Below are 17,051 nucleotides of genomic sequence, written 5' to 3' on the forward strand. Positions count from 1 at the left end.
ATAACAAGAATCAAGTAATATGTGTTTGTTTGGTTTTTTTCCTCTGACAGTGGCTATCTTCAATGGACATCAGAACTCCACCTTTTATGTTAAATCAAGTCTTAGTCCAGATGACCAGTTTTTAGTCAGTGGCTCAAGTGATGAAGCTGCCTACATCTGGAAGGTAAGTTACCAAACTTCCCTCACAAATGTGAGAACTAAGTATTCTTACAAATATTTCTTCTCAGATGAGTAAGTTTAACATAAATGCATACTATTAACTTTTTCTACATTAGATGTTCAGTAAAAGTTGCTTCTTCCTTCTTAACACAGCCAGACCTTGCTCTGACTGACACATATATCATACTTTCATGCCCAGAGCTTCTCAGAAATAGATCATCCATGTACTCCAGCAGTTTCACAGATTATCAGAAAATTGAGAATTCAGAAGCTTAGAGAGAACCTTAACTACTTTGTTGTGTTTCCTGGAAAAATATGTTGGATTATCTTTCTGCCCTGAATTTTCAAGCTCTTCATTCAAAATATATTTTAATTCCCAGGATCCTATGCCCAAATCAACCATAATATCTTGCACAAAACACTAAAAAATATTTGTATGGTAATTGTATTCTTTACTCTCTTATAAGTGGCCAGTCTTAAGGTTACTAGAATAGATGTGACTACTTTTATCAGTTTTATTATGTATTTAATGGCATTACTTAACTTACTTGACAGATTCTATTCCTGTTCACAAGTTTATTTATTTTCTTTTTTTTTTACTTAAATAACAGTGATTCCTAAAGTGACTACTGTAAGCTAAGAAATTTAAATTTGTCCATATGAGGTTCAGTGGAGAAAACTGAAATATCACACAAGGAGCACTTGCTGACTACTGAAAAATAGCTCTTGTGGGACTAATTAATTATAGAAATGTCTGGGAGTTCAGAGACATAAGAGCATTATGGCGTAGTTTTCCAAGGGCTAGAAATTAATTATCTTCTAGATTGCCCTGTGATATCATAAATGTCCTTGACACTAATGAATTGGGACGATCAGAGTTCACACATTATGGATTTTATTCTTTGTTATTTTTAAAATTTATTTACTAGAGAGAGAAAGCAAGTGAGCAGAGGGGGGAGCAGAGGGAGAGGGACAAGCAGCTCTATGCTGAGTGCAGTGCCCTACAAGATCATGATTTGACCTGAAATTGAGAGTTGGATGCCTAACCAACTATAAGCTATCCAGGTGCCCCACATTTTGGATTTTAGAGTCATAATGTCTAAAACTTGATAGATTCATAGGTTCAATGTTATCAAATCCCTTTTCAAGAGGAAATCATATCGTTATTAGTCCTGCCAACCTCTAGAAAGTCGTTATCTTTAATGTTGGCTTAGGATGAGATAGAACCTGTCAAGTATGAAGCATAATTCTGTTTAATTTCGCCTGGTCCTGGAGGACATACTTAAAGTGACTTCTCTGTGTACCTAGAGGTGCAAAAATGCAACATTAACTTAAGAGTTTTTAGTGATTATATCCTAGATGGTCACATGGTGGAGACATTGTTCTATGCAAGATACTTTTGTGTTGTACTTGGTCTCTTTCTATAAGCACAGTTCTTTCATGTGTTATATTTTTAAAATGAAAATTTGCTTATAAAATATATACCTGAGACTCTGATCCCATAAAAGTTTGTACCTAGTTTCTTGTCTATAAAATTTTCTGACTTGAGTTTTAAACTTTAATGATATACGTTACTAACATTAATGCTTTGTTCTTATATTTTAAATTTTGAGTTTCAAATTTGATCTAAATGCTTCTTATTTTACTATCTTTTTTGTTCTTCCTTTCTCCTTCTCTCACTGTCTTTCCTTTTTCTTCTTTATTATGTTCTGTTAGTCACCATACAGTACGCCATTAGTTTTTGTTGTAGTATTCCAAGAATCATTGTTTATGTATAACCCTTTTTAATATCCATCACTGGCCCAACCCATCCCCCCACCCTCTAAAACCCTCAGTTTCTTGGAGTCCAGAGTCTCTCATGGTTCGTCTCCCCCTCCGATTCCCCCTTCATTTTTCCCTTCCTTCTCTTAATGTCCTCCATGCTATTCCTTATGTTCCACAAATAAGTGAAACCATATGATAATTGACTTTCTCTGCTTGATTATTTCACTCAGCATATCTTCTCTCAGTATCTTTTCATCCTTTTTTTTACTATGGCTCTCAACTAAGTAGGAAGATTTTATTCTATCAAAGTCTGTATCATTTTAAGTTTTTTAATTCTTTAAAAATAATTTCTTTTAAAAAAAAGATTATGGAAAAAATAGCCCTGCACTGATCATTTAAGGAAATCATTTAAAATCAACTTTTAGTTATGTATACATAATTATGCGTATGATTATATATTCTACATAAATGTGTTTGCATGTGTATACAGACACAGTTTTATTATCAACTGAGAGTTTCTCTCTAGCTATCTTCTATAGTACAAAGGCTTTTTGTTTGTTTGTTTCATGGAATGAGGGTTGAGGTATAGTTTCTCTCTCTAAAGACATGCAGTAAAGAGACTTGGCTCTTGTTAGTAACCCATTTTCAGACATCCAGGCAGTGGCTATCACGTACATGGGTGACCCTTTTTAAATTCCTCAGCTGGGTCACATGTCAGTGCTGAATGATGTGGTTCAGACATGATGTTCTCCTGCTGTCCACACATAACTCTGTGTGCAGGCCTGATATTTGAGATCCTGGCAAGCTTACTGCTCCTAAAATTGAATTTGCCTAGTGAGGTGGCTCAGTTTCTCTTTTCCATGATGAAGAAGAACAGTGGGGGTGTAGTTTAAAAACCATTCCATGCAAGCTGAGTATCACGCTGTTAAGTTATAGCTCTGCCATGTTTCCAAAAGGTCAGAATCTCTCAAGTGTTGGGATTTTTCCTATGCTAAAAAGCCCATGGGCACAAGAAAACAGAGTGAAAGAAAAGAGTTACCAAGAATCAGGCGTTATTAAGAGTTATGAAAGAAAAGAGATCTCAAGACAGAAGAGAATGGCCTTTTAATCTTTACCACTGCTCGGCAAAAGGGAGATGTAATATAGTTAGACTCACTGATACTAAGGACCAAGAGTTAAAAATAAAAAGAGTTAATAAATATTTTTCTTTTTAATCTCTTATCCTCTGTCCCACCCTTACCTACCCCCTTCCCTTCCCTGGTTGATTTCTGTTATAGCCGCTGAATAGTATTGAAGTGGTTATAAATAAACTCATTTGGCACAGTCATTCTACCGCTGACTGGCGAAACATTGAGCCTGACACTTTAGGAAGTGTAAATGATCTCATGGCAGAAATAAAGATGAGGTTTGGTTTCTGCCTGGGCAGAGTAAGGGGATTTTTTGAGGAAAGTTGCTGATCTTTTTTGCACATTTAAGGATACAGAATGTTTTATTAGATGTGTAGCTTAGAGCCAATTATTTCTAGTAGTAACCTTCATAGTTGTAAGAGTTTTAACTTGGGGATTCTTCGTGTCTTGAATTAAAGTCTGTATAACAACTAAAATATGTAAGAGAGGACAGTTTTCTGTGTTTTGACCCATCTTCAGAATGCATAGGTGTAAATGTCTCTTGGACTTAATAGTTTCTTCTATTTAAAAGTAGAGGGAGGTGGGCGCCTGAGTGGCTCAGTGGGTTAAAAGTAGAGGGAGGTTTTTAAAAAAAAGAAATTAGGGGTACCTGGGTGGCTCAGTGGGTTAAGCCTCTGCCTTTGGCCCAGGTCATGGTCTCATGGGCTTGGGATTGAGCCCTGCATGGGGCTCTCTGCTCAGCAGGGAGCCTGCTTCCCCTTCTCTCTCTGCCTGCCTCTGCCCACTTGTCATCTCTCTCTCTCTCTCTCTCTTTCAAATAAATAATCTTTTTAAAAAGTGAAATTATGGTAATGTTTTATCATAATGAGGTGGCAATAAATAAAAACTTATTTGAATAAAAATGGAGGATTTATAAACAAGTTGAGCTTCACTAGGGGAAATTCATCTTCTTTGAAATAGTCAACACGTATACTATGCCATGCTCCGATAGTCCTAAAATTGTGAAAGCTCCTGTAACTACCACTCATACAAACTTGCTGGGGATTAGTACTCATTTCAGCCCACAATATGCCTTTCCCTCCACCCCTTTTTTTTAATTGAGATAGAATTCACATAATATAAAATTCATCATTATAGTTGTTTTTAAATGTACAGTTGATTTTGAATAGCCATCACCACTGTCTCATTCCCAGACATTTTCATTACTCCAGAAAGAAACACTGCCCTTGAAGAGTCTCTCTTCATTCTCCCCTGCCCTCACGCCCTGGCAACCACTAACCCATGTTCTATCTTTGGATTTGCCTATTCTGGACATATCCTATAAATGGATTTTGACAATATGTGATCTTTTATGTCTGGCTTATTTCAGTGAATGAACATGTTTTCCAGATTTGTTGTGTTGTTGCGCGTATCAATACTTCATTCCTTTTTATGGTTGGATATCCATCATATGGATAGACCACATTTTATTTATCCATTTATTAGTTGGTGGACATGTGAATTATTCCACATTTTGGCTTTATAAATAAAGCCACAATGAGCATTCATGTGTAAGTTTCTGTTTGAACATATATTTGAACATATATATATATATATATATATGTTTGAACATATATTTCTGTGTGTATACCTAAGAACAGAATTGCTGCATCCTGGGACACCTGCGTGGCTCAGTCGGTTGAGCATCCAACTCTTGATTTCGGCTCAGGTGGTGATCTCAGGGTCATGGAATTGAGCCCCACATTGGGCTCCTTGCTGGGCAGGGAGTCTGCTTGAGATTCTCTCTCTCCCTATCTTATCCTCCTGGCCCTCCACTCACATGCACATGCACTCTCTCAATCTCTCTCTCAAATGAATGAGTAGATCTTTAGAAAAATTGCTGGGTCATATAATAATTCTGTTTAACTTTTAACTTCCCCTTACTTTAATGCTATACTAAGCATCTGACTCAACAAATGCTGACTTTTATTGTCATTATTATTCCTACCTTATTATCAGTTTGTAAAAAGTTTTTCCAAGGGATCTTTTGTTTTTTTCTCTTAGATCCTATAGATAAATGCAAAAATGTGGATATACCCTGTTGGCGGATGTGATGGTTTTTCTTGAAATTTATTTTAATCCTTTATATACATGTTTAGGTTCCATTGGGTATTGTAATGCCTAGAAAATTGAAGAAGAAGCAATATCTTGAAATGACAGGCTAAAGGCCACAAGCAGAGTAAACCAGTAGAAGAACGTGTTGCTACCAGGGAGGGTCGGTCAAGAGGACACTGGGATTTTCTCACCCTTTTAATTTGGTGCTAGCAGACCTGCTTGGGTCTTGAGTGAAGAGAAACTTAATAGGCTGGGGCCATCCCAAATGCAGGAGGAAGGAGAATTTCTGTGGCTCCTGAAATACTTAGAGATTATCTTGAAAGTCTTTTCTAAAATATGCTACCTTGTGAGAGAAAGAGTTATTGTTCTCTGTGCCATTGTAGGAGGCAGAAAGTGAGATCCTTTTAGATAATACTCAGGAAAAAAGCTTTTTCTGTTAAACTCTAATTAACCCAGCAAGGCAAATTAGACTCTGCTCTTTCTCTTCTTTTGCTTTTAGAATCATTACATGTGCCATTTAACCCAAGAGAGGAGTAGTAATATAACTGAGTTGGATGACCTTGTGAATCAGTGTGTTGACTCTCTTCACTACAGTTGAAGGCATCTATTAAGTTTTCTTAGTCATTCTCTGCAAATATTCTTTCCAGAGTCGCCTCCACTTTCTTCATACAGATGAGCAATGATTCAGAGCCTCCAGAAAATGAAAAGAGAATAATGTCTCTTTTCAAACACGTGCTAATAATAGTTACGTGAGTTTATATGCCATATTGTGCTGATTAATTCCCATGGCCTCTGAAAGGGTTTGACAACTCTTGAATGAGTCAACTGTCAAATGCATCACTAGTGGCATATAGTGAGAGGGAAAGTCTGATCCTTTGTCACGTGTATACTACTGCACAATATGACCCTTCTTGATTCATTAAGATGTGGCAGTACTTAATTGAAAACTTAAGATTTCTTTAAACAAATCTACCAAAATGAAATTTTAGAGGATTTCTTTTTTCCCAAAAAAAGATACCGAAGTGCCATGTATAAGTATATGGTTTATATTCCTTCAAAATGAAGGGGTATAACTTTAGGGACTGTGGTAAAAATCGGTGAGTCTTTTGGGTGAAAGACTGTCCCCTTGTTGCCAGAGAACTGGTAGTATGTCCGAGATGCCTTCAGGATGTATTTAATGTAGTGTTCCTGGCAGTAGCTGATTAGAAAAGATCTGAAAATGTCTAGGCTATATAAAAACAGGACTCCATTGAAATTCACACTACCTAGCAGCTGAACCCTAATCTTATAGAAAGTTTTCCAGCTAAGGGGTGAGGAATAATGTCATGCTTGAATTTCAGTCAAAATATATGTTGCTATATAGTCTTGAATTGAAGTAAGACCTGCCCCTGGTATTTAAGTTGATTATTATTAACTGATTTTGGCTACTTTCATTCTGTTTTCTCAGGTTAATGACAGAAATACTTTTATTGCACACTAGGACTCTTTTCTGAGCTATAACTAGTTATACCTAGAGATCTTTGGTAACAACTCTGTAAGACACAAATGTGGAGAGATTCAAAGGCTCTGAGAGACCTAATACTGCTCTGCTGACTTACTTTTTTTCTTTTTTGGTGGTGTGATAGGTCTCCACACCCTGGCATCCTCCTACTGTGCTCCAGGGTCACTCTCAAGAGGTCACATCTGTGTGCTGGTGTCCATCAGACTTCACAAAGGTTTGTAAATAAATCTCTGTCATTGGTTTAAAAAATAGATCACAGATCTGTAGATTTTCCCAAGTTAGTTTGAGAGTTACACAGACTTTTATTTTTAGGGATTGAAAGATCTAGAGGCCATCCAGGATCTATGTCTGCATTAACCATACATACTCATATTTTCTTTAGCAATAGAGAAACTTACACTAAGGAATAAAAATGGATTTTTTTAAAAATTTAAACTCAGTTAATTAATAATATATATTATTGGTTTCAGAGGTAGAGATCAGTGACTGACTCATCAGTGTTATATAATACCTGTGCTCATTACATCACATGCCCTCCTTAATGTCCATCACCCAGTTACCCTATTCCCCTCCCCTCCAGCAACCCTCTGTTTCTTATGATTAAGAGTCCTTTATGATTTGTTTCCCTCTCTGATATCACCTTGTTTTATTTTTTCCTCTCTTCCCCTATGATCCTGTTTTGTTTCTTAAACTCCATGTATAAATGAGATCGTATGATAATTATCTTTCTGATTGACTTGTTTCTCTTAGCATAATACCCTCTAGTTCCAACCATGTCATTGCAAATGGCGAGATTAGAATGGATTTCTTGATTCCCTAGAATAATTCCTTTCCTAAACATAGTTAAGTTTTTAATGTAATTAAATTTCATATGAAAATCTAAGGTGGAAAACTAGTTTTATTAACTTTCTACATACTATCAACATGGCATGTTAAAGGTTGTTAACATCTTGACTGTTCTTCACAGTCAAATTTAGTTTTCACATGCCTAAATAGTGCTTACTGTGAAGTTGTAATATGGTAGGTTATCTATGGCTACCCTATATGAGTAGCTCCAAGATGTTTTAGACATTTCTCACTTAAAAATTTTTTTGACAATGATACTTAAAGACAAATAAAATACCTGAAATGTAAAAAGGCAAGAAACATAAACTTTGTGTACATGTAGGGATTTCATAAATACTGGCCCAAGTTCCACTCATTCTCTCAGCCCCTACTGCCTCTGGTCTTTGGGTTATTTGGGGTTTACAAGAAATACCACTTCTGTGGATATCTCCACTTTCATTTATGACGTTTTGAGGTTTTGTTCCCATCTGTTTTTTATCTTCTAGAAACTTCTTATGGTCTAGTCTATTCATGGCATCCCTGCTAGCTTTCCAGTACTGCTGTGGATTTCTTTTTGTTTCTATATCTGTATAACCATTTCTGTGGTCAGCCCTATAGATTTTTTTTTAACTCATTGCTTTAATCACCAATAATTACATCCCACTGACCTTTTTCTTCTGAGGTTCCATGTACCTCCCAGTGAAATAATCTGCTTTTAACATGGAGTTTTGTATCTTTGTAGAATTTAGAGAGTTTTTCAATTACTCACTTAATTATGTTCCCTTTTTTCAATTATCATATATTGCCCTTATCTATATATGCACAGAAAAGACTCATAGGTAGTGACAAGGCTGTTTACCTATACTAATCTAATAACAACTTCTTTAAAAAAAAATTTTTTTTAAATAACTTTGTTCCTAGCCTAAAGTTAAGAAGGTAAAAATATGGTTTTAAAATCTAGCCTTTGAAATTAGAAAAATTTTCACTTCTAGCTCTGCCACTTAATTGTGGTGACCTTGGGCAAATAATTTTATTCTTTCTTATTTTGTAGATGAGATTATTGGAGTTCAAGGCTTTTTACATTGTGAGAATTAAAAAACATAAAAAATGTAAATTGTTACACTCTCAGTAGGTGCTCTGGAAATAATTCTTGTTAATAGACCATCGAGTAACTGGGGATTCCAGGCATTTCTTCTTGAGCAGTTAAATATGTGTGTCTTCTTTTGGCCTCCCAGTAAGGAAAGGAAAAAGTTGCCAGTCTCTTGGGGGCCAAGACTTAAGAGAACGTGTGTTCTTTTTTTTCTCTCTCTTCAGTGACTGAAATAGAGAAATTATATAAACAAATGCTGGGGAACAGCTCTGGTACCAGTGGCCATTTGCCACAAGCTCTTCAAGCTGGACTTTCTCTGCCATAAAAGGCTTGGGACCAAGATCGGGAATGGTCAGATATTTTTAAAGGGGCAAAGGTTATTTTTAACTTCTTTCAGCCTAGTGAACTTGTTGTTTTCCCAGATTGCTCCTTTACCTATCTGAAAAAGAATCTCAAAGAATGGTTTCATTCTACTTGTCACAGCTTACTAGAGTCACAGACTAAGCCTGATCTTGGAAATGATCCCATTACTTTAGCAGTAAGCCAGAACATGTAGAATTCAGAAGAAAGTGGTAGAAATTGAATGTTGGTGGCATATACGGTTTATCATTTAAGAGAGGAAATAAAAAAGGGTGTCATAATTATATTATATTTCATAATTATATAGAAAGTGATGAAGATAATGACTTGCCCAGGTTTTTGAGAGTAAAACGAAAGGAACCTGATTTTATAGTAGGGCTTTAGGTCAGGTAAGATGTGACTGGTAACAGAAGACATACCATCAGAATTATAAAGAAAATAGTCCTATGGAAATTTGGAGTGATTCCTGAAAGCGAGGGATGAAGTATATGATTTTTTAGATCTCATTTTCTACATCCTGGTATATCACACAAAATAATTCTCTAGTCATGGGTCCTTAAGATCTACTTTTTACTTTGTTATAAATCTTTGATTGAAACTTCTTAACTTCCTTCCTGATTCTCATTAGATTGCTACCTGCTCTGATGACAATACACTGAAAATCTGGCGCTTGAATAGAGGCTTAGAGGAGAAGTCAGGAGGAGATAAACTCTCCTTAGTGGGCTGGGCCTCTCAGAAGAAAAAGGAAGCCAGAGCTGACCTAGGTAAGGATCCCATGCATTTTTCTAAGTTGCTTATGGTTTGATTGGTTTCATTCTGCAATGCAGAGTGATAAGCTAAATTTGGTCTTACTTGATATATTTTTAAAGGAAAGCACCATCTTTCTTTACATTCTTTTCAATAAATATCTTCTGAGCACTACTATGTTTATCATCTACAAGAGGCACTGGAATAGAGTGGTGGATCACTTATTTTCAAAGTATTTATTGAACACCTATGATGTGCTAGGCACGGCTCTGAGTTGCTGAAGATTTAGCAATGAACAAAAGAATAAAAAATCCCAAAAATGTAAATGAAGATTACAGATTAGTATGAGAGGCAGAGGAACAATTAAAGAAAATATGTACTATGTCAGGTAACTATAAATACTTATGAAAAAAGGAACACTGGAAAATTAGGTGCTCAGGGAGGCCTCAATGTTTAGATGACGTTTGAGTAAGGGAAGTGAAACAGGGAGCCATGTGGACATTTTGAAGAACATTCCAGGCAGATAAAACAGCAAGCACAGAAGCCCGTAAGCAGGAGTAGGCCTGATATATTTTTTGTTCCTCAAGGAGGCTAATGTGGTTAGAGCCCCCGTGGCTAGAGCAAGCTAACGAGAGGGACAGGAATAGCAGTGGAAAATGAGGTTCTTGTATGATTTGGGCTTTTATTCTGACATATTAAAAAGCTATTGCAGGGTTTTAAATAGAGGAGTATCATGATCTGAATTTTCCTAACTTGATTATTTTTACTCCTGTGTTGAAAACAAATTATAAAGGGATCAGTGTAAAAGCTGGAAGCTAATTTTGAACTCCTTTGAAATAATCTAGGAAGCAATGATGGTGACTTGGACAGAGGGGTAGCAAAAGATATGGTAAGAAGTCTTCAAGTTCTGGATATATTGTAAATATAATGTGGAATCAGATATGGAATGTAAGGGAGTTACTGAGGATAACTTCAGAGTTTAGGACTTGAGAAGCTGGAAGAATGGAATTGCTGTTAACCTAGACAGGAATCACTGCAGAAGAAACAGGTTTGGGAGGGAATAGCTAAAGCTCCATTTCGATATGTTGTTTGATATGATTATTAGACATTCAAATGAAGATGTCAGAGAGGTAGTTAGATGTTTAATTCTGCAGTTTGAGCCTAGAGCTATAAATTTGGGATTCAACAACATGTAGGTGAAGGAAGCTATAGCTAAGAAAAGAGGATAGGTCTGGGTTCTGAGCCTTGGAACACCCCATTGTTTAGAGATTGGAGGGGTGAAAGAGCAGACACAACCAGAAATAGAGAAAAACCAGGAGAATATTGTATCCTGGAAGCCCAGTAAATAATGGAGAGAGGGATGAATTTGGTCAAATGTTTTTAGAACTCCATGTAAGACAAGGGCTAAAAATTGGCCTTTGGATTTGGCACTATCAGGCTTATTCGGTGACTTTTAATGAAAGCAGTTGGCAGAGTGTCAGTGTCTAATGGGTGTTAAGGAGGATCAGAGAAGAGAACTTGGAGACTACAAGAATAGAGGGCTCTTCCAAGGAGTTTTGCTAGAAAGGAAAGGAGAGAAATGAAGTGGTAGCTGAGGAAGAAGCAGTGTTGCAATTTGTTTTTTGCTTTGTATTAACAGCATTTTGTGTGTGACTGGAAGGATCCTATGGGGGGGGTGGGACTTGATGCAAGGAGATTTGCTGGAGCAATGTTCTCAAGTGTGAGAACAAATTTACAAGTAAAAGGGTAGGCCTTTGCCAGGGGTGTGGAAAGTCATCCATAGTAATCAGAGAAAAGGTAGAAAATATAAATACAGTGAAGTAGGTGGGATGTTCAGAACCTGTGGAAGTTGATAGCTTCTCTTAGTGAGATAGGAATCAGGATCTTCAAGTGAAAATAAAGATAGGGAAGGAGGTGGTTGAGATCCAAGGAGAGATAAGAAAGTCTGACATGAGTCATACAGAGAAAAGAAGAGTAAGGGACTTGGGAGATATGGTTATTGGGCAGTGGGTCAACTGGAGGCTGGTAGCCATGAGTTGAAGGTTGCAAAGTCAGCGTGGTTGTGTGTCTGCTGCCCAGGTACAAGTACACTGTAGGTGGGGAGTTTAAGGGATGTGGCTTCAGTCCACGAGTGTGAAGTGAGGGGTGGGGGGCAAGGGAGTTGAGGGTAGGTAAGAAAGGATGACTGTAATGAACTGTAGGAATGAAACTGGGGGAGGAGGGAAATGAGGATATAGTGGCACTTAGGGGACCATATTGAAGTGGGAAGGTGAATAAATTGAGGATCCCCAGAGGATGAAGGAATTTTGGAATTGGAATTTGGAATTGCTCAGAAGTGAGCTGGAAAATAGGGGGTGATTGACATTGAGAAAATGGAGGATTTGCAGATTGGTAGTAGTAAGGTCAAGAAATAAGGGGCTTGAGTGAGTGAAAGGACAAAGCTATGTAGAAGGAGGCAGAGACTGAGCAAGCAAAGTATTGGAAGGATCATGTATGTGGATTTTGTAATAACCATGAACTGACAGAGACAGTGTTGAAGAGTGGAACAGTGCACCAAGAGCAAAAGTCTTCCAAGCACCGAGCCAGCCAGAGGGGATTCCGATGTTTTCTATCAATAGGTACATAGTAATAAGCTTGAAATTCAAGCTTAAGGATTGATTTTACATTAGCCATCAAGGCCTAAGGTAATGGGGAGTTGAAGGTGAGACCGAGTATATACTCATATTTCTAACGACTTACTTAGTCTCTTACAAGTTGTTATAAGCAGAACTAGACTCCAGAGGGGTCTTTTATTCTGAGTCTACTTCAGTAAAACCTTTGATGCTTTTATTTTTGGTTTTTGGTTTTTCCTCTCTTTTAAAAAAATGTTTTTTTATTTGTATCATAGTTTAACAAGTCAACTAGTCCTACAGCAGTGAATAAGATAAAAAAAACAGCCCCCAGGCACCCTGCCCCACAGTTCCCCTTTTTCAGGGGTAGCCACTGTCAAATGTTTTAGCTGATTCTTTGATATGTACATCTCTAAATAATATTTGTGCATTTCTGTTTCTTTGGGGTTTTGTTTTGGTGCAGTGTTCAACGTTATCTGTTGACCTTTTAATATGGGTGAGGAGGGTTTAGCCCTCTGGATCTCCACCACTCCAAATCCCTGCACGCTCCCCATTCCCCTGTCTTTCCAATACAAGATCATAATTTTTGTTTGATCAAGAGTTAGTATTTTTTTTTCTATTCAGAATGGAGTTAGATGGTAAACTGCTTTTACTTTTTATTTCCTATACTTTTCTTCCCCTTTGAGGCTTTTTATTAGAGCCTTGTCAATATATACTCGTATATCACAAGTCTACCCATTTAGAGTACAGAGTGCAGTGGTCTTTAGGGCATTCAGAGTGAAGCAGTCATCAACACAATCTCATCCTAGAGTTTTTTCAGCATCAGAAATGAAGATTCCAATGTCCTTATATCCTTACTAGCTCTTAAGTATAGCCCTGTCTTAAGTATAGCCCTCCTAGTAAATGTGAAGTGGTATCCCATTGTGGTTTAGATTTTAATTCCCCTCACGGTTAATGACATAGAGCATTTTCTCAGGTGCCTATTTGCCATCTGTATATTTTCTTTGGAAGAATGCTTCTGCACATTCTTTGCCCGTATTTTATTGGGCAAATTAAATTTATTTGTCTTTTTTAATGTTGAGTTAAAAGTATTCTTTATATACTCTAGACATAAGTCCCTTGTCATACAGTGATTTGAAAATATTTTATCTTATTCTATAGGTTGTCTTTTTACTTGCTTAATGGTGTTGTTTTTTTTTTTTTTTGACAAAAAAATTTCTAATTTTGATGAAATTTAATTTATCTGTCTTTTCCTTTGTCATTTGTGTTTTTGATGTTATATCTAAGAAACCATTGCTTAACTCAAGGTCACAAAGATTTACTCCTATATTTTATTCTATGAGTTTTTTAATTTTAAGGCCCTCTGGTCCGTTGTGTTGTTTATTTTTGTGTATGATATGAGGTAAGGATCAAAATTCACTCTTACACGTGGATATCCTGGTTTCTTGGTAATCATTTTTTTAAAAAAGACTATACCCCATAAATTGTTTTCACACCTTTGCCAAAACTTAGTTGACCATAAATGTAAGGGTTTATTCTAGATTCTCATTTCTGTTCCATTGATGCATATGTCTGTCCTATGCTGATACCACATTGTCTTGATTACCGTAGCTTTGTAGCAGGTTTGGAAATCAGAAAGGCTGAGTCCCCTGGTTTTCATTTTCAAGGTTATTTTGACTATTCTTGTCCTCATGTAGTTCTATACACATTTTAGAACCAGCTTGTCAATTTCTGCAAAATAGTCCTCTAGGATTTTGATATGGATTGCGTCAGATCTCTAGATCAGCTTGGGGAATATTGCCACCTTAATGATGTGTTAAGTCTTGTGATCCAGGAACATGGATGTCTATTTGCTGCCTTGACTTTATAGTTACTTATCTCTCCCTAATTTTGGGAAATGAAAAAGAGAAGAATCATATGAGGAAACAGCCATCAGTGTTTCCACCACTCACAATTTTGACACTTTATTTTTTGAGATTTTTCCTCCTTTTCCACAGAGAGATTCTTATTAACGGAATCATGTTTGTACTGTAAATACATTTGGATTTCTTGAGGTTGCTTTCACTGAACTTATGTCCTAAGCACTTTCTATGTTATCTTATAGCAAAATTATTTAAAATAGTCCACTGAGTAAATGTTCCGTAGTTTAGCTACTCTCTTGTAGTTGGATATTGTGTTTCAGTATTTCGTGAAAATTGTTTTCTGAATTAAGGATTCCCCCATCCCATTAAAATAGATTCTCAGGGGTGGCATTTCTGTGTTAACTGCAGTAACCATTTTAAGAATATTAATGAAAAGTGAGTTGCTTAACTAAGTATTTTTAGTGTGTCATTAATTATTTAATTTTGGAAGCCAAGTCACAAAAGAATTTATACATGTTGATCCAAATTTGGACTATATAATAGCAACAACAACCTTTGGCCATTATTGAGTACAATCATTCTAGAGACCCACATGGATTATCTTACTTAGTTCGCCAAACAACCAAAACTGAAGCTCAAGGAAGCTGGACTTGCCTAAGGTCACACAGCCGTCAAGTTGCAGTAGAACCAGAATTTAAACATTTGCAGTCTGGGTTTAGAGCCCATGCTTAGAAGCACTCTGCCCTACTGCCTCCTTTAGGACTCAACATAAGAAAGCAAAGACCCGAGCAAGGGGGGCACTTGGTGGCTCATTGGTCAGGCATCTGCATTTGGCTCAGGTCATGATCCCAGGGTGCTGGAATTGAGCCCCACGTTGGGCTCCCTGCTCAGCGGGGAGTGCTTCCCCCCTCCCTCTGCTGCTCTCCCACTTGTGTGCTCTCTCTCTCTAATAAATAAATATTGGGGGAAAAAAAAAAAGAAGAAGAAGAAAAGAAAAGAAAAAACCTGACCAAGAGTTATACCTAGATTTTTCTATTTCTGGATGCTGCTAGAGTTCTCTTGAAGAGCTCTACAGAGCAGCAACCCCACGTGAAAGCCAAAGGCTGGTACATTGGCTATTCATCCCTGTAACCCAGCTTCCAGCAACAGATAGGCTGCCGCTAATCACACTTCCATTTTGAAAGTTATGGTCCTCTGCTTTCCTGACTCTAATTGCCACCCCAAACCTTCACTGCTGTCCTAGGCTTCATATCTTCTCCTCTGGCCCTTTTAGCACACCAGCCAGAAGGCTTTAAACTGAAGGCACAGCCCCTTTTCCCTCTGCCCTACTTTTCCCAGCCAGCACCTGCTCTGTCACTTACTATTGTTTCACCGTTTCAGCCAGCAATCTCAGCACTGTCAAGGTGAAGGGTTCTCAGCCCCAGCTGTGCATCGTAACCAGTGGTGGAGCTTTTTAAAAGTTTGTGTATCCCCAGTGATTGTTCAGTAGGTCTGGGATGGGGACCAAGTACCTGTATTTTTCTAAAGCTCCAAGTAATTCTTATATGTAGTCAGGATTGAGAACCTCTGGTCTAGGCATTATTGAGTGACAAAGATGATTGTCCTTATTGTAAAGAGAAGGAAACCTTAACTGTTCTATCTCATGTGCTTGCTATACTCTCACCAGTCAGCAGAATTCTTAGAGTCTGTTTTTTGATGCCTGGTACCTCACCATCATCTGTCTCAGAAGTAATGACATTTAATAAAAATTGTTTAATAATTCCTTGCTGGGTGCTATAGGGACACTAGACTTAAAATGAGAAAACCATCATCACCTGCCCCTAAGTGCTCCCAGTCTAGTCCAGGAGGCAGATATAAAAGCTTTGGCACATTATTAACACTGCTCCTAGCTATATAAACAAAAGGAACCTACTTACTGTGGGAGAGGAGGAAAGAAGTTTGTGAATTCTACACAATGAAAGGAGTTTGTGAATTGTGTAACAATGAAGTTACCGATGTCATCAGAGCTTGAAACATGAGAATTTTTGCCTGGCCAAGAAGGGACAGGCTTGGCAAGAAAGCCACATGAACAAAGACAGAGATGTGACAGGGCGCAGCTTATTCAGGAAGCAGTGAGTAGTCTCCTGCAACAGGATCCCAGAGTAGCAGAGTACATGATATGACTGAAAAGGTGAGGTGAGGCCAGATGGCAAACTTTTATAAGAAAGGAGCTGCAAAGTGACTGATTATTCGTAAGCTCTCCTCTAATTCCTCAAAGGAGCTGACTTTCAGGAAGCTTTTAGGATAGTAATACAGGTTTATGCTACTGGGTCATCAGATCTTGTGCAGTGCTTAGGGTCAGCGGAGAGTCAGTAGATGATGTGCTAGATGGGCCTGTCGTGTTAAATCGATGCGCCAATATAGTGATGTACCAAATAGCTGTTAAAAAGAATGCAGTGCATCTAATGTATGTGAGGAGATACAGAGAAAAAGATAACACTTTTAAGAGAAAAGGGCGAATTGCAGAAAGTGTCTGTAATAATCCATTATGTGTAACAATTATGTGTGTAATAATCCATTGTTGGGTTTTTAAGGTATGATATACCTTTGTGTACACTAACAGGCATATAGAAAATTGTGGGTTGCACAAGAACATGAGTAAAATGAGAAGATTAAAAAGAGGACTTTTGACTTTTCACCTTATTCCCTTCTGTTAACTGTTTGGTTGTGTTTTTTGTTTTGTTTTGTTTTGTTTTTTTAACATCAACTTTTATTATCTAAATAATCTAGTTACTGTTTTTTTTTAAAGATTTAAATTTGTCGTAGAGTTTTGTTAACCTTCCAAGTTAATAAAATCTTCTCTTTGAACCCCCATTGTCCAATCCTTCCTTCATTCTAACATCCTAAAGAAAGAGAAATGCCCTAGCTTTCCAC

General features: G+C 37.3%; 1 protein-coding gene across 3 annotated transcripts in view; it reads left to right on the forward strand.

Annotated features, from left to right (window-relative positions):
- Nucleotides 1-17,051, forward strand: part of DTL (denticleless E3 ubiquitin protein ligase homolog) — a 42,952-nt gene that overhangs the window by 18,739 nt on the left and 7,162 nt on the right. For all 3 annotated transcript variants that reach the window (XM_059145320.1, XM_059145322.1, XM_059145323.1), the window contains exons 11-13: nt 51-163; nt 6,770-6,859; nt 9,549-9,684. In XM_059145320.1, the coding sequence (XP_059001303.1) occupies nt 51-163; nt 6,770-6,859; nt 9,549-9,684 (339 nt within the window). The remainder of the gene's footprint in view (nt 1-50; nt 164-6,769; nt 6,860-9,548; nt 9,685-17,051) is intronic.

The sequence above is a fragment of the Mustela lutreola genome, chromosome 14 (genome assembly GCF_030435805.1).
Source record: "Mustela lutreola isolate mMusLut2 chromosome 14, mMusLut2.pri, whole genome shotgun sequence".
Classification (NCBI taxonomy): Eukaryota; Metazoa; Chordata; class Mammalia; order Carnivora; family Mustelidae; genus Mustela; species Mustela lutreola.